The sequence below is a fragment of the Neovison vison genome, chromosome 9 (genome assembly GCF_020171115.1).
Source record: "Neovison vison isolate M4711 chromosome 9, ASM_NN_V1, whole genome shotgun sequence".
NCBI classification, from domain to species: domain Eukaryota; kingdom Metazoa; phylum Chordata; class Mammalia; order Carnivora; family Mustelidae; genus Neogale; species Neogale vison.
The window spans coordinates 73,684,755-73,705,810 of NC_058099.1; the positions used below are offsets into that span (position 1 = coordinate 73,684,755).

General features: G+C 42.0%; 1 protein-coding gene across 7 annotated transcripts in view; it reads right to left on the reverse strand.

The window, feature by feature from the left end:
• The window catches only part of LOC122917633 (aminopeptidase O (putative)), a 336,369-nt gene that overhangs the window by 288,744 nt on the left and 26,569 nt on the right, over positions 1 to 21,056 (reverse strand). For 6 of the 7 annotated variants that reach the window (XR_006386419.1, XR_006386420.1, XM_044265753.1 and 3 more), the window contains exon 2: positions 13,698 to 14,633. Coding sequence is in view for 4 of the 7 variants with exons in the window: in XM_044265753.1 (XP_044121688.1) it covers positions 13,698 to 14,494 (797 nt within the window). In the remaining 3 variants the exon portion in view is untranslated. Of the gene's footprint in view, positions 1 to 13,697; positions 14,634 to 21,056 lie in introns of those variants that run through there. The other variant, XM_044265758.1, reaches the window with a different exon arrangement.

The following is a 21,056-nucleotide window of genomic DNA, read 5'->3' on the forward strand; positions in this document are numbered from 1 at the left end:
GATATGCCTACTTCTGAAAATCCTACCTATTAAGTGTTTTGCTTTTTCCCCAGAAGCCCACCTTAAGAAGGTCTCACCCAGTGGAAACAGGGTGTATTCCCACTGGCCAAATGGCAGGTTTAACTCCTGCTTCCTCTGACAATGGCAGATGCTGAGACTCGAGGCTTTCTTTCTCACCGAAGCAGAATGGATCCCACAACTTTCGTCAGTTCAAGAGCTCTTCTTCCAATCTAAGTAGCCACTTCTGATTTAAGTAGACTTGTGGAGTTAAACTATTTGTGATACTTAAAAGGAAGCTGCAGACCCTTGCCTAGATAAAGATTTCCTAAGACTTTGAGGCAAAAAAAAAAAGCTGACCTCATATCATGGTCTTAAGTCCTAGTGATGCGGAGAACAAAGACAGAAGGAAATGTAGATAAAATTAAGTGTCCTTAGTATGACATTCCTCCAGAAACTCCCAATTGTCTTAATGTTAATGCTTTGCTAGAGGGAAAAACAACCTTAGCTTGACACCAGCTAGGCCTCCAGGATCCTGTGAGTCTTCTCTAGCATATGAAAGTCCTTTTGGAAACTTCCCTTTGTCTTTAATAACCCCAACTCCAAGTATATAATCAGCCGGTCCTCACTACTCAAGTGCAGCCCTTTTTGCCCAGGGTTTTGTCTCTGTGCTTTAATTATTTTTTTTAATTAATTTATTTACTTGGGGGGGGGTGGTGATAGAGAGGGAGAGAAACTCAAGCAGACTCCACACTGAGTCCTGACACAGGGCTTGATCCCACAACCCCGAAATCAGACCTGGGCCAAAACCAAGAGTTGGACACTTAACCAACTGTGCCACCCAGATGGCCCATATAACTGTACTTTAATGAAACCACCTTTTTGCAGAAAAGAGGTCTCCAGAATTCTTCCTTGGCAGTTGGCCCTGAACCCCAACATTTCCAGATTAGGTCAAGTCTGAAAGCAACTGTGCTCTCTTGCTGTTGTGCTCAGCACCTGGTTTCTGTAGGGTGACTCTGATGTTACAGATATCCTTCCCCACACAGGGCACGAATCTTCCTCAAAAGACTGGCTTGCCAAGAGGTTTGCTCTCCTTCTCCCTATGAAGTTGCATTTGGTCTGTGCCCTTAGGTATGTGGTCCCCAAGGCTTTCCCCATCAGCCTCCACACCTGTTCTCTGAAGAAACAATCAGACTTAAGATGAGGTCACATCTGAGAAAGACTGCAGAGGAGGAATCACATGGACCTAGTTAGTTGCTGAAGAAGAGGGAGAAGGAAAGCCTCTCTCAGGCAGCTGGCTTCTAAGTGGGCCTCCAATGCCCCCTGCCTCCTGGTATTCATATCCTTATGAAGTACCCTCCCACACTGTACTAGGGTTGGTCTATATGACCAATAAGATGTGGCAGAAGAGATGTTATTCCTGAGAACCGAGAATTTAAAAATCTGGTTTTTTAGGGGTTCTTCTATCACTTGCTCTGGGGGGAATCCAGCTGCCATGTCAAGACAGTACTCAAACAGGCTATAGAGGGGCCCAAGCAGCAGAAAGAGAGACCTCTCGCCCACAGGCAGTGAGGATCTGAGGCTGTCAACAACCATGCAAATGCATCTGGAAAAGAATTTTCTATCTGTAGTCAAGCCCTCAGAGGCCTGTGGCCCTGACAGATAGCTGACTGCAACCTTGTAAGAGATCCTGAGCCTTCTAGAACCACCCAGTTAAACTGTTCCTGGATTCTTAACCCTCAGAAACTGCGTGAGATAATAAATGTTCATTTTTTTAAGCTATTAAGTTTGGGGTGATTTGTATGCAGTAGTAGATAACAGAATTTTCTCAGGTTTCTGGCTCAGGCGATAAGAGGGACTGCAAAGCAATTAAACAGGAGACTCAAGATGACAAGCAAGATCATAGGAAGGGACAAGGGAGAAGGAGAGTCCCTATTTAATTTGCACATACAGGGCTTTCTGTGCACACACTATGGCAGAGGACACTTGTATGGACACAGAGATCATGATTTTTCTAAAGCACAAACAGTACAGCATTCAGCAGTGGGACTGTGCCAGAAATTGGACCGATCACAGAACATTGAGGAATGAGAGGTTTATGAACTATTGATTGACTGCCAGCAGATTTGAGTCTGGGTGCCACCCATAAATCCGGGTGTGTGTGTGGAAGGAAATCCTCCCATTGGCTGGATATTTGAAAAGCATGTTATCACCATCCTTTCCTCTCTCATTCTCAATTTTTCCCCTCTAAGTGGTCTGTCTAACTCTAGATATTTCATTCTAGAATTCTGTCCTGACCCCGCCCCCTGGCATCCTCTCAAAGGCTCTTTCTACCAGACTGTCCCTGGGCACCTGAATTCTCCCACCATGGGGATTAGTTACCTGGCCAGGCTCCCAAGAAGCTGTTGCCCCCCACCCTCCCCACCCCCCCAGTGTCCTCATAAGTCTCTTCTGCTACCTCCTCTTTACACTACTGGGGCAACCTTGCTGCTAAAATCTATGTGTTTTCTTTCTTGCTTTCCGCAGAGGCACTTTTAGGCAACAGGCTGGAGCAATGGAATGTATAGCAAGGCAAAAGGGCCACAGTGACCATCTGACCCATCAGGCCACCCACCTCAAAATACACATAAGCCCTAGCAAACCAATGGGCTACTTTTACAATGAGGTACCCCAAAATGGAAAATTTCATACATCCCCATACCTGCTCACCTTCCCCCTTTAAGTACAACCTCCCCTCCCCTCCACCACTACCACCACCTCCTGGCAGACAGGCTCTCCTTTGTGGTCTTGCCTGCCTCATCCCTGCAGTTTATATTCAATAAACTTCTTGCTCCTTTGTTGTGCTTCCAGAGAATTCTGCACTGCCTGTGCTGCCAGCCCCCATCTCACAAGGATGCCCCACATTTGGGTGTCCCCATCCAAATGAGAGAGACACCACACTTCCCTCTGGTCTCCAGAGCTGTAACTCTGAAAGTGTAAGAGCCCCATCTATAAATACAGCCACATCTGATACAAGACTCAATCGCTTTCTTATTGGAATGTTTTCACAAATGGGAAAACCATCACCTAGGCAAAATTTCTTGAAAACACAGATTATCTTTGTGCTCCAGCCTATTCCATTCTTGGGACTTTTCTTCTTTCTCAGATGCAGTCTCCCCCCTTCCTTCCCAATGAGCCCACACCAAGCACCAATGACTTCATAAGCAATAGCCTTTGGAGCTTTTACAACCTGATATCCTTATGCATGTCACACATCCTAGCACAAACATCTAAAACAATGTAAAGTTAAGTGACTATATATATATTTATTTTTATTGTTTTATTTATTTCTTTTTTTGTGAGAGAGATAGAAAGAGAGCAGAAGCAGGGGGAGCAGACGCAGAGGGAGAAGCAGGCTCCTTCCTGAGCAAGGAGCCCAATATGGGACTCCATCCCAGGCCACAGGGATCATGACCCGAGTCATAGGCAGAGGCTCAACTGGACTGAGCTACCCAGGCATCTCAAGTGAGTATATTTTTAAAAGAGATGAAAACTTAACCACTGGGTAAAACTCTAGTGATGGAATTTGGGGCATGTGACAAAAATTGGGGCATGGGGGGAGTCATGAAAATCATACTGCCCACATGGTGATTCAAGAATCAAGATGGCAGGGCGCCTGGGTGGCTCAGTGGGTTAAAGCCTCTGCCTTCAGCTCAGGTCATGATCCCAGGGTCCTGGGATCGAGCCCCGCATCGGGCTCTCTGCTCAGCAGGGAGCCTGCTTCCTCCTTCTCTCTCTCTGCCTGCCTCTCAGCCTACTTACAATCTCTGCCTGTCAAATAAATAAATAAAATCTTTGAAAAAAAAAAAAAAGAATCAAGATGGCTCCCACCACTATAAATGACAACTACAGAGAGTTGATTTCCTCTCCCCATACCCTGTGCCCCAAGAGGGGAGGAAAATCTATGCACATTTATAAATATGCTCTGCAGCTATCTGGATGTGTAATCACTGAAGTAAATGCAGCTGTGTTTATTCAACACACACAGCCTTGCACCTCGGCCATGTTGCTAAAACGCTCACGGGACAGATGTGAAGGCGCCAGCCTCCAATGCACAGAACTTCATTTCCAGACTCAATAATTCCTTCCAGCAGGAAAACTCTCTCACACTAGGGCTCATCCCACATGCCCTGGGATAGCCACCCAGTGAAAGGCTCCCTGCGGAGTCCAATTAAACTGCACAGGAGTTGTGGCGGGTGGGGAGAAGGACACTGAAAACCAGAAAGAAGATCGAAAGACAGCATGAGAGCAGACCTATCATGATTTGCTGCCATTACGGAACTTCTAAACTGAGGAAGAACTTGCCAGAATGGCTACTCCCTCAGCTTCATACATGTTTGTGTGTCCATGCCGTGGTTAAACAAGGATGAGACACACTAACTATGCTGCTATGGCTGAATGTGTCCCCCTTAGATTCCTATGATGAAATCTTAATGCCCATCTGACTGTTGGGATTAGGAGGTAGACCCTTTTGGAGGTTCTTAGGTCACATGAGGACAAGGATTTTATAAAGGGGATTGACACCCTTATAAAAGAAGCCCAACAGAGCTCCTTACCCCCTTCCTCCACGTAAGGACGCAGCCAAAAGTCAGCAGTCTGCAACCCAGAAGAGGGCTTTCATGATAGCCTGACCACACTGGCACCCTGATCTTAGACTTCCAGCCTCCAGAACACTAAGAGATAAATTTGTGGTACTTTGTCATCGTAGCCCAAATGGACTAAAACATACACCTTCTAGAGTTAGGGGTCGGTCAACTCTCACATGCTTGCTCATTTTCTTAAGGAGCCATCCATAAAGGAAAACTTGCAGGGGATTAGTCCAAAATGTATTTTATTTGGGTGGGCACCTGGGTGTTTCAATTGGTTAAGTGACTGCCTTGGCTCAGGTCATAATCCTGGAGTTCCGGGACAGAGTACTGCATAGGGCTCCCTGCTCAGTGGGGAGTCTGCTTCTCCCTCTGACCCTCCCCCCTCTAATGCTTTCTCTCTCTCAAATAAATAAATAAAATATTTAAATACATATATATATATACACACACATACATTATATATATTATTTCTCTTTAGTTGACAACGACACGCATTTGTCTTTTTGTAGTCAGTGTGAAAAGGGGGTTATTCTTAATTTTTAAAATGTCTGAGGGGCACCTGGGTGGCTCAGTGGGTTAAAGTCTCTGCCTTCGGCTCAGGTCATGGTCCCAAGGTCCTGGGATCGAGCCCCATGTCGGCTCTCTGCTCAGCAGGGAGCCTGCTTCCCTCCCTCTCTCTCTGCCTGCTTCTCTGCTTGATTGTGATCTCTGTCTGTCAAATAAATAAAATCTGTAAAAAAAAAATCTTTGAGGTCCCACCACTTTCCACAAAACCACCCATTTTCAGAGATTTGGTACTACCATTCAGTGACCGGGGACAGGGCTGCCTTAGGAGAAGCAGGCAGCAGGTAATAAGATGGGCCGAGTTGCCATGGTGTGGCTTTTGGGATGTTTTCCCACAATGAAGTACTGATCTGGTCTTGGGAGGACAGGAGGCCACAGACGGGACATTTCCGTGAGTCTGATTCTTTTAGAAAACTGGCCAGGGTTACAAAGTCTTCAGGCCTCCTCCAATTCCTTATCATCTCTTCTTCCTGCACCCATTCTTTAGTAAGACTCCACATTCTCATTAAACCTGAATTATAAGCAAGCAACCCTCTTGCTTTCTTGCGCCACAAAAACCAAGAGGCAGGCTACTAAAGCAGGAAATGTCAACTATGACTCACTCTCTCCCCCCCAACTTTACACACACACACCTTCCTTAATAAATTCTCCTTCATGGCACAATTACCAAAACTGGGATCCCTCTCAATCATACTGGACATATGGCAGGTGCAAAGAAAAATGCTGCTTTCACTCAGATTTTGTGTACGAAATGCACAAGACTGAATGGAAGTGGCTTTGAGTCAGAAATTCACCACTTTTCAGCACAAGTGTTTTGGGTGCAAAACAGGCAAGCTGTTGGGCGCCTTGCTGGCTCAGTCCTTAAGCGGCTGCCTTAGGCTCAAGTCATGATCCCAGGGTCCTGGGACAAAGGCCTACATCAGGCTCTCTGCTCAGCAGGAAGCCTGCTTCTCCCTCTCTGGCTCCCACTACTTGTGGGGGGGTGGGGAGGTGGGGTGTGTGTGTGTGTGTGTGTGTGTCTGCCAAATAAAATAAATCTTAAAACACACACACACAGAGGCAAGCTGTTTATAAAGGCAAAGAAAGTATTTCTCATTTGGAAGTCTCATCTGGAGATCCTAAGATGAAACCTCTTTTTAACACATGAGAAAATTAAGCTCCAGAGATATAAAGGGCCTTATCTGAAGTCACACAGCTAATGGGCAGCTTTTCAGCTCAGACAAGTATTCTGGTCACCTGGCTCTCACTTTCTAGGTTCTTTCCAACATTGTGATTTGTTATTTTCTGTTGATGTTTAGTTATTCAGGGTTTTTCTGTTTGGTTGGTTAGTCATTTGGGTTACTTATGTAAATTAAGACTGTCCATCATTATTACCTTTTCTACTAGGACTCACCTGGGATTCTGGTAAAGAGAGGCGGATCTATAATCAAGGGGAGAAACAGGTTAAACTAGAATTCTTCCAAACAGGAACGCCTGGGTGGCTCAGTGGGTTAAGCAGCTGCCTTCGGCTCAGGTCATGATCCCAGCGTCCTGGGATCAAGTCCCACATTGGGCTCCTTGCTTGGCGGGGAGCCTGCTTCTCCTTCTGCCTCTGCCTGCCATTCTGTCTGCCTGTGCTCGCTCTCTCTCCCTCTCTCTCTCTCTGATAAATAAATAAAATCTTTAAAAAAAAAAAAAAAGAATTCTTCCAAACAGCTTCAAGTTTGGGATTATCAATTCCTCCTGTAATCTTACAATGATATTATAGCATTAATGTGTATTTCCACTTCAGTTCTCAGGAATTTTGTGTTGGTTTCTTGAAGCAAGAAAGGAAAAAAAGGATTAACTGTAGAAATGTTCCTTTTAGACCTGGACTCTCTTCCCAAAGAGAATCTCTTTGCTTATTCTTTTCAAACTTTCCTTTATAGGAGATATTAAACAATGAAACTAATTTCATGGGGCAAGAAAAAAGACATGTTTTAACATCTGGTTTTGATGTCAAACTAAAAATACTCCAAAAGTCTATATCTTCCTTGGTCCAACAGCTAAGTAAGAAACATGATAGAGAAAAATGATTTTCTTTAGTATTTTGCCAACTTCATCCTGGTCTTGTCCAAAACAATATCATACTGATTTAAGGAATTTAAAATTTTTAATATTACCTTAAATTATAATGTATTTTCCTAGTCAGTTTCCTTATCTTTAATGATGATCCAAGTAAGTGGAGTTTCAAAAATAAGTTTCCTATATTTAACTGAATTTCCACTCCATTCAGCTCATGTTCAGTGATGTCATTAGCTTAAACCCAGGTTCCCTAGACCACTGGGCTGGTTCCACAACTATTAACGATCCTAAGGGAAAAGGGAACGGGAGAATGCTTTTGGTTTTAAATAACATTTTATTCAGTGGAATAGAAAAGTACATAAATTTTGAATTAAAGACTTTCATTTCTAAAAGTTTTTTTCTTAAGCATACTGAAGATCTAGAACCAAAATATTAAGTCCCCTCCCTTCCTAGCTTTGCAACAACCCCTTAACACATTCTTGACTCTGTCCATGTTCTCAAATAGTTCTCAAAATATTTTTAGAGGGCAGAGAAAAGAATCACACTACACGAAGTAAACAGGCTTTCCAAAAACCCCTGTTGTATCAGATTATCATACAGGTGTCTGTTTTTGTGGTCCTTTTTTTTCCAAGAATTTTTTTTTTTTAAGATTTTATTTATTTATTTGACAGACAGAGATCACAAGCAGGCAGAGAGGCAGGCAGAGAGAGAGAGAGGAAGAAGCAGGCTCCCCGCTAAGCAGAGAGCCCGATGTGGGGCTCGATCCCAGGACCCTGGGATCATGACCTGAGCTGAAGGCAGAGGCTTTAACCCACTGAGCCACCCAGGCACCCCTTTCTAATAATTTTTTAAGATTTTTATTTATTTATTTGTTTGACACGGATTGAGATATCACAAGTAGGCAGAGAGGCAGAGGGGTGGAGAGCAGACTCCCCGCTGAGCGGGGAGCCCAATGTGGTCTCAATCCCAAGGACCCAAGATCATGACCTGAGTGAAAGCAGAAGCTTAATCCCTGACCACCCAGGGGTCCTGTTTTGGTGGTCCTTTTTAAATGTTACCTGTAATCCAGTATCTACATGATAGAGGCAAGAAAGATCTTTTCAGTTCAAGAACTTCCATAATCCCACAATGGCTAAGCCCCAGTAGGAAAAGATAGCTTTTATAAGATCAGACACTTCACTTTAGAACTAGAATAATGAGGAGGGAAAAAGGAATAATAATGGGGAGAAAGAAATTACTGACTTTTATAAGGGATTTCAAGGTAGAAAGATGGTGACTGTTTTCCAGATTTGAAGTTTATTTTTTGTAATAAACATTATTTTTGGTTAGACTTAGATTTACTTTTTTTTTTTTTAAGATTTTATTTATTTATATGACAGAGAGATCACAAGTAGGCAGAGAGGCAGGCAGAGAGAGAGGGGGGAGCAGGCTCCCCGCCAAGCAGGGAGAATGACATAGGGTTCCGAAGACCAAGACCTGAGCCAAAGGCAGAGGCCCAACCCACCAAGCCACCAGGCACCCCTAGATTTACTTTTATGTGCAAAGATAACACACAGATTTCCCATTTACTCCATACCCACTGTTATTAATACCTTTTGTCAGTATATTTGTCACAATTGATAAACTAGTATGGATACATTATTAAAGTCTGTATTTTATTCAGATTTCTTTCATTCTCCCTAGTGTCCTTTTTCTGTTCCAGGATATGACATTACTTCTAATCGTCATGTCTCCTTAGGCTTCTCCTGTCTGGGACCATTTCTTGAGACTTTGTTGATGTCGACCTTGAAAGTTGGGGTTTTTTTTTTTTTAAGATTTTATTTACTTATGTGAGAGAGGACATGAGCTAGGAGAGGGCCAGAGAAAAAGGCAGACTCCCCACTGGGCAGGGAGCCTAATGCAGTGCTCAATCCCAGGACTCTGGGATCACAACCCGAGATGGGCAGATGCTTAACCGACTGAGCTACCTGAGAGCCCTGACCTTGAGAGTTTTGAGGAGTACTGGTCAAGTATTTTGTTGAATGTCCCTCAGTCGGGATTTTTTGATGTTTTTCTCTTGGTTAGACTGAGGTTATGGGCTTGGGGGAGGACAATCACAAAGATGTCATTTCATCACATCATACTAAGGGTACACACTATCAACATGACTCCTCACTTTGATGCTAACCTTGATCTCCTCACTGAGGTCGTGTTTATTGGGTTTCTATGTAGCCCATACTTAGTAAGGAGCAGAGTCATGTTTCACCTCCTTGAGAATGGAGTATCTAAATAACTTGGACAACTTCTGTACCTTAGATAGGTCTATTCGCCATGTGTTTATTTATAGCAACGTGAGCTCATGACTATTTATTTTATACTTCAGGTCATCATCCCAGACCATTTTATATTGTTGCTCAGCTTTGGTCATTAGGAATTCTTTCCGATGGTTCCTTGGACCTTGGGCATATGCCCTCAAGTTGCCAGCTACTATTGCTATTGTTTGAGTACTTCCTTATTTTCTGGCACTACAAGATGCTCCAGGCTCATCTTGTGCATTTCCCATAGTCCTAGCCATTCCTCTAAGAAGCCCTGGTTTCATTATTGGAGAATGATATTAGAAATCAAGACCCAGGCACTGTGCTTCTAGACCTTCCCAGATGACAAGGAAATCTACATGTGCAAACTAATCCTTGGGAAACACCTATTTATAATTATTTCTATATGCAACCACCTGTAACCATCTTAAACTAAACATTAAACATGAGTTTATAGTGATGTCTCCAATTCTGCTACCACAGAGATCATTCTAGCCTCTTCCTCCTGCTCATCTGTAACCTCCCACTTCAACACTGAGAAACCTGGCTCCCAGATTTACTTAATTTACTTAATTGCTCAGTTTCAGTATACATGTATAGTGGTACTAGAATTGTTAACCTATACTCCCATAAGAAATAATTTTATCAACTACAGCACAGTGTTGAGGTACAGTTCCTTCTGCCTTCAGTCTTACAAACTCCACACATTTCCAAAGTGACTTAGCTCAGCACCTTTGCCCCCCAAACCCCTACAATGAGGTTGTTTCATACATTTTTTTTTAGTTTTTTTTTTTTACAGAGATCACAAGTAGGCAGAAAGGCAGGCAGAGAGAGAGAGGAGGAAGCAGGCTCCCCGCTGAGCAGAGAGCCCGAAGTGGGGTTCAATCCCAGGACCCTAGGATCATGACCTGAGCCAAAGGCAGAGGCTTTAACCCACTGAGCCACCCAGGCGCCCCATTTTCATACATTTTTAATACAATTAAATTGTTTTGTCACAATTTGCTTTCCATCCTGGGATCCTTTGATCTCTTATTTATTATCAAACTAAATAATTTAAGTTTTATTTTCAAGATGGGGTCAGGTGAAGGTCACAAGGGGAGAAGCCACTGATGGAACTTGAAAGGGAAGGTACCAATTTAGAGATTTTTCTTAAGTTTGCATCTAATAACTCCTTAAAAATAGAAAATTTATTGAAAGCTAATATATTTTTTAAATGTACGGAGATCTCTGCATACAATAAGGAACATGCTAAAGATCAAAAATAAGAAATGTGGCTCCCTTTTACAACTGAAACATGGATTTTTTTCAAGGCACTTTCAGTAACTTCATTCACTTCTCCTAGTTGTAAAACGAGAATAAAATGTTTTGTATCCAGGGGCGCCTGGGTGGCTCAGTTGGTTAGGCAACTGCCTTCGGCTCAGGTCATGATCCCAGGGTCCTGGGATCAAACCCCACGTCAGGCTCCTTGCTTGGCAAGGTGCCTGCTTCTCCCTCTCCCTCTGCCTGCTGCTCTGCCTGCTTGTGCTCTCTCTCACTCTCTGTTAAATAAATAAATAAAATTTAAAAAAAAATGTTTTGTATCCAGTATTAAGAATATAGGTACGCTGACGGTATTCTCTCAAGAATAAAATGTTGGTCTAGTAATTGCAGACTCTATCCCATGGAGAAAATAAGCTCTACCTAATTATATTTTTTACACAATTGTAAAATTTTATATATTTTCACATAATAATATTCATAAACCCCTGGAGCCCTAATAATTATTATCTGCTCTTATCACTAAGGAATTTTTTTCTGTCTAGCAACCTGGGATCCTTTGGCATCTTAAAGTCCTTAAAGTTGGGGCGCCTGGGTAGCTCAGTCGTTAAACGTCTGCCTTCAGCTCAGGTCATGGTCCCAGGGTCCTGGGATCGAGCCCTGCATCAGGCTCCCTGCTCAGCAAGAAGCCTGCTTCTCCCACTCCCACTCCCCTACTTGTGTTCCCTCTCTCGCTCTGTCTCTCTCAAATAAATAAATAAAATCTTAAAAAAAAAAAAGTCCTTAAAATATCCAAACAGTTACCAATACAAACCTAGACTTATTTGTATGCATGTGGGAGAGTTTAGAAAGATTCGGTGGCCATTCATGGAAAAGTATCCTGAGTGTAATAAAATTACCCTCAAAAAAGGCAAAAGGGAGAGAAAACATCTTTTAAGGATTTCTTTTTTAAAACAAAATTTATTATTCTTGTAAGGCTGCATATATGCCATTTATTTACTAACATAGAATCACAAACTTCCAAGGATACAGTTTAAACTCCTACTGTGATCATGCATTTCATTGAATTATCAGAAAAGGAGACATCACAAGTAATTCTGCCAAGTCAACCTTTGCAGGAACAAGATGTGCCCAAGCCCCTCTTTGGTTTCTTAATGAAAATCAGCATTTATCCATAACTCATTCCTACTGAACACCTGACATGTAATGTAATTCACAAGTCTAATCTCTTTCTGTGTAATGAGCACTGAGAAGAAAGCCATGTTTGAAGCCATTAATTGAGTATTTCTTCCAACTACTGTCAACAGATTCTTCTTCCCCAATATTCTAATTCAAAAATGAAATACCTGAGAGTGTTAAAAACTATGATTTCCTAAATTAAATATTCAGATGCCATATTTTGTTAGATCTGATTGAAACCCTACCCTTAATAATTTCAAAAAAATTTTAAAGATACAATAAGAACACCTGTTTCTTTTCCTGTTTTCACAAGAATATCCAATGTTATTCTATATATAAATCAGTATGCTTTTGTACTAGTGTAAGTATGCACCAACACTGCAATTTCTCAAAGGCTGCCTCAGACTCCAACAGAAATAAGAAGTGAACTCATTCTCAGTGGGATGGAAGAGCAGAGCAGAGAGGCAAGATTGGAGGAGAGGAAAAGTATAATTAGAGCTCAAAGTCAAAGTGATGCTTAAAAAAAAAAAAACTAAAAGGTTTTTGGAGGTAAGTTGGGGAAGAGATCCAAGCAATTTCTTAAGATCACCGCTCTGTCAAGGGAGTCACTCAAAACAAGGTCATTGAGATCAACATTTCTCTAGCCAAGCTCTACAATAATTACAATACCGACCTGCAGTACATTAGCACAAAGAAACAGGTAAAATAATGACGAATCAATGAAGTCTGATTTTAAAATTCTCAAATTCTAAGAACCCTGAACAACTGTTGGAGGAAGGGCAAGAAGAAAAGGACAAATGGCTGCCTAAACACCGCCCCTGGCAATCAATGCCTCATCAATTCTCTCCACACTCAAAACCTGGAGCCTCCAGGAGCGCCTGGGTGGCTCAGTCGGTTAAGCAACTACCTTCAGCTCAGGGCATGATCCCAGGGTCCTGGGATCAAGTCCCACATCAGGCTCCCCACTCTGCAGGGAGTCTGCTTCTCCCTCTGTGCCCCCAACCCCAGGCTCATGTGCTGGCTCTCAAGGTACTAAATAGAATTTGGAAAAAAAAAAAAAAAAAAGACGGAGTCTCCTGGTGTCAAATAGGAAGAACAGCGGCCAAAGGAGCAAGTGTGTAGCTTCAGCAGGACGTGCCACGTTCCTCAGAACCAGTCCTTCCCAGTATTTTCAGGATTTGCACTACATGACAACTGACAAAGTCCAGGGAAGCATGGCTGCCAAGGGATAGGTACGGCAAGAAAGTCACAAAGCAGAGCTAAGTTTATCTGAAGAAGGACCTGGCCAGGCTTCAGACCCACCCAACGTGGTGGCAGTTGATTCCCTCCGGAGGAATAGGAAGGAACTTTTGAGAAAGGACTTGCTCAGAGACCTCTATCACTCTTATCTACGGCACTGAAGTCGCCAGCAGAGATTCCCAATGGAGAGCTAGGCTCAGGATTTCATTATTAGGCTTGCATTTCAATCTCCTAACTCAGAAATACAGGGGCTTGAGAAAGTAATCCTTTCATCCTGACTTAAGGGAAATAATCCTATTAAGAGTTGAGCAGGCCTGGGAATTCACCTGCTTCACTGTGGGCCTAGGGATTTGAGGCTACATGGGTAATGCCACAGAAGAAAGAGGAGCATCTTTGCCCCGAGACTGTCCCCTGTAGAAGAGCATCGCTGCAAAGGCTCACTTCCCAGTGTGGCCGATTACCAGGCAGGGGGCTGTGGAGCGCCCAGATAACCTACCTGCCGCTCTGGTCTGAGGTCCATGTAACTGATCGCCCCTGAGGTTTGGTGCTGTACCATATCCTTATGGCGTGAGGAAAGTCAGTAGCTGTCTGAGCCCCTGTCTTCCTGATCTGTAAGCTCCAAGTGTCAGTGTCAAACAGGAGTTCCCCACAGCCAGGAGCCTGGCTGCAGCCAGCATAATAGTCTAACTGCTCCCTCCAACGATCTGCCGGCAGAGTCACAAGTTCATGTACGATCTGATTCCTGAGCTCCTCAGAAACAACTGTGAGCTTGGGAGACTTTGTAAATTTTTCAACACCTGGCACAGCAGCAACATCCACCTCCTCAACCTTTAGCACAGATAAATCACAGCAGTCCAACACCAGCAAAAACTCCTCATTCCTGTGATTCCCTGTGTCACAGCAGTACGTTGAGCTAGAAATCCCAGAAGCCTGTTCCGGGTTGTCATGGTTACCATCTTTACCAGAAGTATCTTTTTCACCTTTACCACAGATTGCAAAATCATTATATCCTGTTTTAGGTGAGAAGGTCCTTGTATCTGTCCCAGGACTATGGCAGGGTTCAGGCATCCTAAATCTGCAGGCTTCGCTGGACTCTGACTGGAGGGTTTCCTTGGTGGAACCACTCTGTTTCTCGAATCTGTTCCCAGACTCAAAGAAAAGCACTATGTTGCCCTCAATGATTTGACTTTCGAAATCCACATTTAAATCCAGTACATAGTGCTTCACCAGTATGTGGCTGGTGTTGGCCATGAGAGGCAGGTCATCCCGGGAAGGGTCCAGCTTTAGGTCCATGGTGTCGGCTGTTGTTCGAGAGCTTTGTTACAGTCTCAGAAGGGGCTTCCTATCTGCCTTAATCTTCCAGAATCATAAATGGCTGCTTACCAAAAAAACACCTGATGTCACAAATTGTGGTTCCACAACTTTCAGTCCCCTGGCAAAGAAGAAAAACACAATTAGACAAAATTACAAATAAGGCTCAAAGTGTTCCTACAACCACTGCTTCAGCAAACTGACTACTTCCTTCAATAACGCCCAATGTGGTAGAAGCTCAGGGCTAGAAGGCAGACTAATCTTTCTGACTGACATCAGAGAAAGCTGCATTATGGGTTTCTAAAAATATTTCAATTACCAATGGAATGAAAGGGGCCTCCACAAAGCCCGAAGAATCCTGCTCTTAACTAGAACAGCCCTTGTTTGGGAAAAGAGCAATTGTTATGCAAAGGCATAACTGAGCATCACTGTGCCTCTTGTTTTAAAAGATATTAAATGCATCATTTCTAATTTTGTGCATCAGAGATAAGTGACTGTTTCTCTACTGTGATTCTAAGTAACAAATGTGAATGAAGGCTAAATGGCCTCATACGTTTTATTCTTTGAGAGTAATAATTTAATACATAAAATGTAACTCCAGGGATTAATGTACTTTTCACATTAGGACTGCTCTCATATCAGCACTTCCAGTAAATTACAGGAAAATGAGCCAATTTACCAGGAGTGCATTCTAAGTATTCCTTTGAGATTGTTCACGGAGATTTTTCAAATTTATAGTTAAATACTCAAGGTATATCATTACATCTTAATAGCTGAAAACCCATTAACATTCTGGATAATAGCCTTCTTGTGGCAAACAAAAAGGTCTTCTCATTTGGAAAAAAAAAGTATGCAAATATCTATAAAAGGAAAAGGAGAAATTAAAATGTAGAAACAGATGTTGTAATAAAATGCCCAAGTTCTTCATAAAAGTTCTGAATCAAAATGTATTCTTATTTTATAATAGCAATCTGCCTAAAAGAAAAATTATTTGAAATTATTTCAGTCCCTGTTGTATACCTGATTTCTTTCAGCATATGCTGTTCTTTATTTTTTATTCTTTTACCAAAAATGAAAAAGGGGGGAGGGATAACAACTCTGAGGGAGTAGATATATTTAAAATAATTTTTGTATTTCTAAATAACAGGAGGTATTCTTGTATCAACTACAAAACAGTATCACCTGCTTTTCAAGTAGAACTGAAACCTCCCTTTTCATTCTGTTTAACTCCTCCTCCTCTCCCCTCAGATTTTATCTGTCCATCTGCTAGACTCTTATTTCTCTTCCTTTTAGAATCTAATTCTAGAAATCAAACCTACTGAATTTTTACTTTCTACATCTCCATAGTCTATTTCCTCAGAAAAATCTTACCTACCCTAATGGGGGGGGGGAATAAATCTGGCTTCTTGCAGCCTTGTCCAATCCTGTTTCATGCTACTTTCCCAACTGTAGAGACCATACACCTTTTGCATCCTTGTCCTCTAGCCAAAGGGCCTGCTCAACACTCTGCTCCGATCTGATCCCAGGCCTCCACACTCTTTGGACTAAGCTATGTGCCATGCTTGGCACGCACCCATAACCACCTGTCAAATTCTATTCTTTCTCCACACCCAGTTCAAGTGCAATCACCTCCCGCAATCCTTCCTTACTTCCTATTCTCCCACCCTCCACCGAACTGCATGTGGGAATACACAATCTGATTTTTAAAGGAAGAGGAATTGAGAGAAATCAGGGATGCAAAGAATACTTTGAGATTACTTTATAAAGAAGCTGGCACTCCCCTTGGTTCTAGAAGAATCAATGGGCAAAGGGAAGAAAGCATGAAAGCAATTGAACTTGTCGTGTAAGGAATAGCAACCTTCAATAAAGCCATTGGGTATATCTACGTAATGAAAAACAACAGATGTTAAAACATCATCCTGTTGATGTTGGGCACTGCTAATATGCAGTCTTTGTTGAACGTAAGGTTAAAAACACCTTACTTAGTTGTTTTTTTTTTTAAACCTGAGTTTATACACACACATACACACACACAGACAAGAAGAAAATCTGAATCCACTGAGACAACGGTTAACTTAGTGGCTATGTAACCCATGTCTGAAGAACTGTTTAGCTTCTGTAACAATAGAACTGTTCATTGTCTAACCCTAATAGATCTTTTCATTTGTTCGTGAAAATTAATATAATTTAAGACTAAAACATATTCTACAGACCAGTTTTCACCCCTTTTGTGACTGGTGGCAGATAATGAGGCGGCCTTTGAGCCCCAACCGTATCCAAGCCTGTTAACATCAGCATGTCGCCCTAACTGGAAACAGTTTTCTTCTCTTCAGTGGATTCTTAAATACACCCCCCACACTCTTTTCTTCTCTTAACTTTCCAGTTCCACACCTGCTGACTCATTCTCCGTTGATTATTTGGCCTCCTACTTTACTGAGATGATTTCAAATCTCTGAAACTCCATCACGGCTCAAGTATCTGTAGTTCTTCACAACTACTGCCTTCTCCCCATCGGATTCAAAGGAAACAATATCCCTTCTCAACAAAGCTAATTCCCTTCCTCTTGAATCCTAGCTTTTGGGGTCTGAAAGGGCCAAACGAATGGCTCTCTTCTTGCCCATCCAAATTCTGAACATAACCAAAAACTAAGACGAGGATGTGGCAGAAAGATACCAAAATATCACCATCATTACTGACAAAGGCTAAATTGGACAGTATGATTCAGCGTGGCAGCCAAAGGTACATGAAAATTGAATCCCCAAATTCAAGAGATTTACCCACAGGATCACAAGAAACACTGGATCAGGTCAAAGCTCCCAGAGGAGAAGGTACCATTCCCGGCCAAGAATTAGGGCCTGGAGAAGTAAGGAAAAAAGCCCTCTAAGATCAGGATTGCTGCCCAAAAGCAAAAGGGAAGAACTGAAAGGAGCAGAACATGCTCAATTTCTTCTTCCCACTCCACCTCCCTTAGGGCAGAAGAAATAAAGTGATCAGCAATGCTACAGTAATTAAGTTCCCCTCACAAGACAGGAAACATCAGAAAGAAGAAAGAGCTGCTCCCCCAAACACTATCTTCTCCCACTAATTTGGAATCTTGTTGCATCTGACAGAAGATGTTTGTCTTGCCAACATTTACTTCCTCTCAACGTTTCCATCCTGTTCCTAATGTTTCAAACACCCCCCAGGGCTACCATCTTCCAAAACAAACACTGCAGTACATCCATCTATCAAAGCATTATGTTATATACCTTAAACTAATACAAGGTTATATGTCAATTATATCTCAATTAAACCAGGAGAAAACAAAAACATTTAGCCCTGTTGCCCATGTTGACTAAGTCTTCATTTCTTTGCATTTTGGAGCTCACAAATTCCTTAGGGCTCACTTAGTCCAACTCTCTACTTTTACCAATGATGACAAAGAGGACCAGAGAGGTAAAGCAATTTGGCAAGGTCACTCATTTCTGATGCTTTTCTCCTTGCAGGTTCTTCCCTTAGAATTCTCATCCTCCAGGGGCTCCTGGGTGGCTCAGTCAGTTAAGCATCTGCCTTTGGCTAAGGTCCTGATCCCAGGGTCTTGGGACTGAGCCCTGCACTGGGCTCCCTGCTCAGCAGGGAGCCTGCTTCTCCCTCTCCCACTCCCCCTGCTTGTATTCCCTCTCTCCCTGTCTCTCTCTCTCTGTCAAATAAATAAATAAAATCTTTAAAAAAGAAGAAGAAGGAGGAGGAGGAGGAGGAGGAGGAGGAGGAAGAAGAAGAAGAAGAAGAATTCTCATCCTCCAGCTCTTGGGGCCATTTTTCTCATACTGTCCAAGTCATACATCAAATGTCACCTCGTAAGACTGTCTTCTATATTTTCATTCTACCTTGTCTACTGTCTTCAAGTTGTGTGGACTAGACTCAATTCATATTCTAATAGCTTTGGGGGGAAAAGGAGAATTTTTAGGCCAACCCCAGAAGATTCGGATCACGGTCACCTCGCATGGCTTCCAATCTAAGTTATGTATAATGTGTAAGTCGCTGCTTATTACACCCATTTCCTCCTTGCCTTGGATTCTTGGATGACCTGAATCTCCTTTCTCTGCAGGTATACAACTGTCACTGATGTCAATCAGGGTCACAATCCCACATTTAAGGAAGAACTGAACTAACTGTGGTTCCAAATGCTTGTACGGGGCCATCTTGTAAGGCCTCTCTCAGCAAATAGTAACCATATTTCTGAGCAGTCTGTTGACTTCAGCACTTTTTGCTATTATTGTGCTCCAATTTAAAATGCCAGCCTGTCTCGCTGAAGCATTTTTCCATTCTCTGTCATAAGCCATAACATATAAAATCCCCCCCCTTTATCAAAGCCAATGGTTAGTTTCCAGTGGCTAACCACTGCTGCCTCTAAAATAAGGGTACTACGTGGTATGTATTTTAAATGCTTAAATGATTGTCTCAGCAATACCATTAAAGGCTTCAAAAGAATTAACGTACAGCAGTGTTTTTCTTAAGAAAGGCAGGAGGAGGGGGAGGAAGAGAGGATCAAATACTAAACAGAGTTATGGCATGGTGAAGAAGCTGCCCTGCCACTTTCAATCACCCAAACAGAAATGCACACATCTACAAATGTGTAAAACAGCCTCTGGAGAGCCATTCCAGATCCCTCTAAAGAGAACAATTTCATTCTCCTTTCAAGCTACAAAGCCATGCGTATCATTCTCATGACCCTCAACTTAATCTGCTTCATTTTGCAGCTACCTGTACCTTCCAATGGTCTGTAAGCAATAAGGGATTCTTGATTCATCTTTGCGTGCATGACCACAGGGAGCAGAAAGCCCTGTACATAGCAGGTTCTCAGTAATTATCTGTGGAATTGACATCTGAGGGTCTTTATAATTTCTAGCTATCCACAGAATAGGGGTTCTGGCTTGCACAGGTCTAGTAGAAAATCAAGCTTAACCAACATCTTCCACCAAATAGCTCTCATTTTTCCTTCTCATGTCTTCACCTGTCCCTCCAAGCCACATCTCTTTTCCTATAAGCAGCTCAAGGGAAAAGGAGAAATTCTGCACATAAGCTTACTATATAGTACTGAGCACACTATGAGTAGTTACAAAATATTTAATTTTACAGACTATTTGTCCAGAGAAAGATAGCTTTCTGCTATTCCAAGTGTGTTCACTCTGTAGGATACAGTGATTGCTCTTAATGACAGCTAGGTCACTTACTGAAAAGTACACTGTTTCTGGGCATAGTTCCTCAGACATTCAAATCCATATAATCATACGAACATAGCTTATTACTGTGAAATCTGATAAAATAATTTCAGAACTGGAAGGAATCTTAGAAGTACAAATGTATTATTTTGTATTTAGAAGTGTCACACTGACTTATTATTCTGTAACTTACTTCTTTCAAGCAATGGTTTTGAAATACAGCCAAACAGATGCACATAAATCTAGTTTGTTTCCTTTAACTGCTGCTTAGTGTCCCTATATGAATATTCTACTACAATTTGTCCATGCATTTCCCTGCTAATATTTAAATTCTTTTAATTTTTTCATTATTACAAACCATGCTGCAATGAACATCCTTATATATGTCTCCTGGTGCACATGGGCAAGTGTTTGCTGGATGAAACACCTAGAAATTCCATTTGGCCCAAGATTGGTATTGTCACACCTGCTTTCTTTCAGTTTATTTTGTTCCTGATATCTTTTCTATCCCTTTGTTTTTAGTATTAACTGCTCTGGGTTGTTTTGCCTTGGATATCTTTTTAAAGCAACATTTGGCTGCATTTAAAAAATATAATTATCATTTTTAATAACTGAAGTAAATGTATTTAATTTATCATGATTACTGTTGTAATAGCATTGATCTCTCAGCCAATTATTTTGTGCTTTCCATCTACTATGATTTTCTTTGCTACTTAGCTTTTACTTTTTCTGCTTTTTGTTGCATTTTTTCCAAGTTGTTTTTTCCCTGTACTGTTTCATCAGTTAAACAATCTATTTATTTTCTTTGACATGTCTACTTCAGGTCAATCTCTAGTAGTCTTCTGAATAATACAAAAACATATGCTAGGTCTATAGCCAGGTACCTCTTCCTTGAATAGATATCAGGGCCCTGACCCCTTCTTTTTTCTCTTAAGATTTATTTTATTTATCTGAGAGAGAGAGAGATCGTGAGAGGGGAGAGGTCAGAAGAAGAAGGAGACTCCTCGCTGAGCAGGGAGCCCGATGTGGGGCTTGATCCCGGAACTCCAGAATCATGATCTGAGCCGAAGGCAGTTGCTTGGCCAACTGAGCCACCCAGTTGCCCTAAATAAATAAAACCTTAAAAAAAAAATGGAGAAGATAAGAATACTGGCAAAGAAAGAAGCCAAGATGCAGAGAAAGCTGGACCATATTACCCATTCATTCAACAAATATGTGGAATCCTCTTCTATTCTCTTTTTTAACTCTCTCTCCCCTGACCATGTCCTCGAGGAAATCTTTCCTGACCTCATTAAGTCAATCTCCCTATCATTAGATCTCATAGCACTGAGTACTTCTTCACA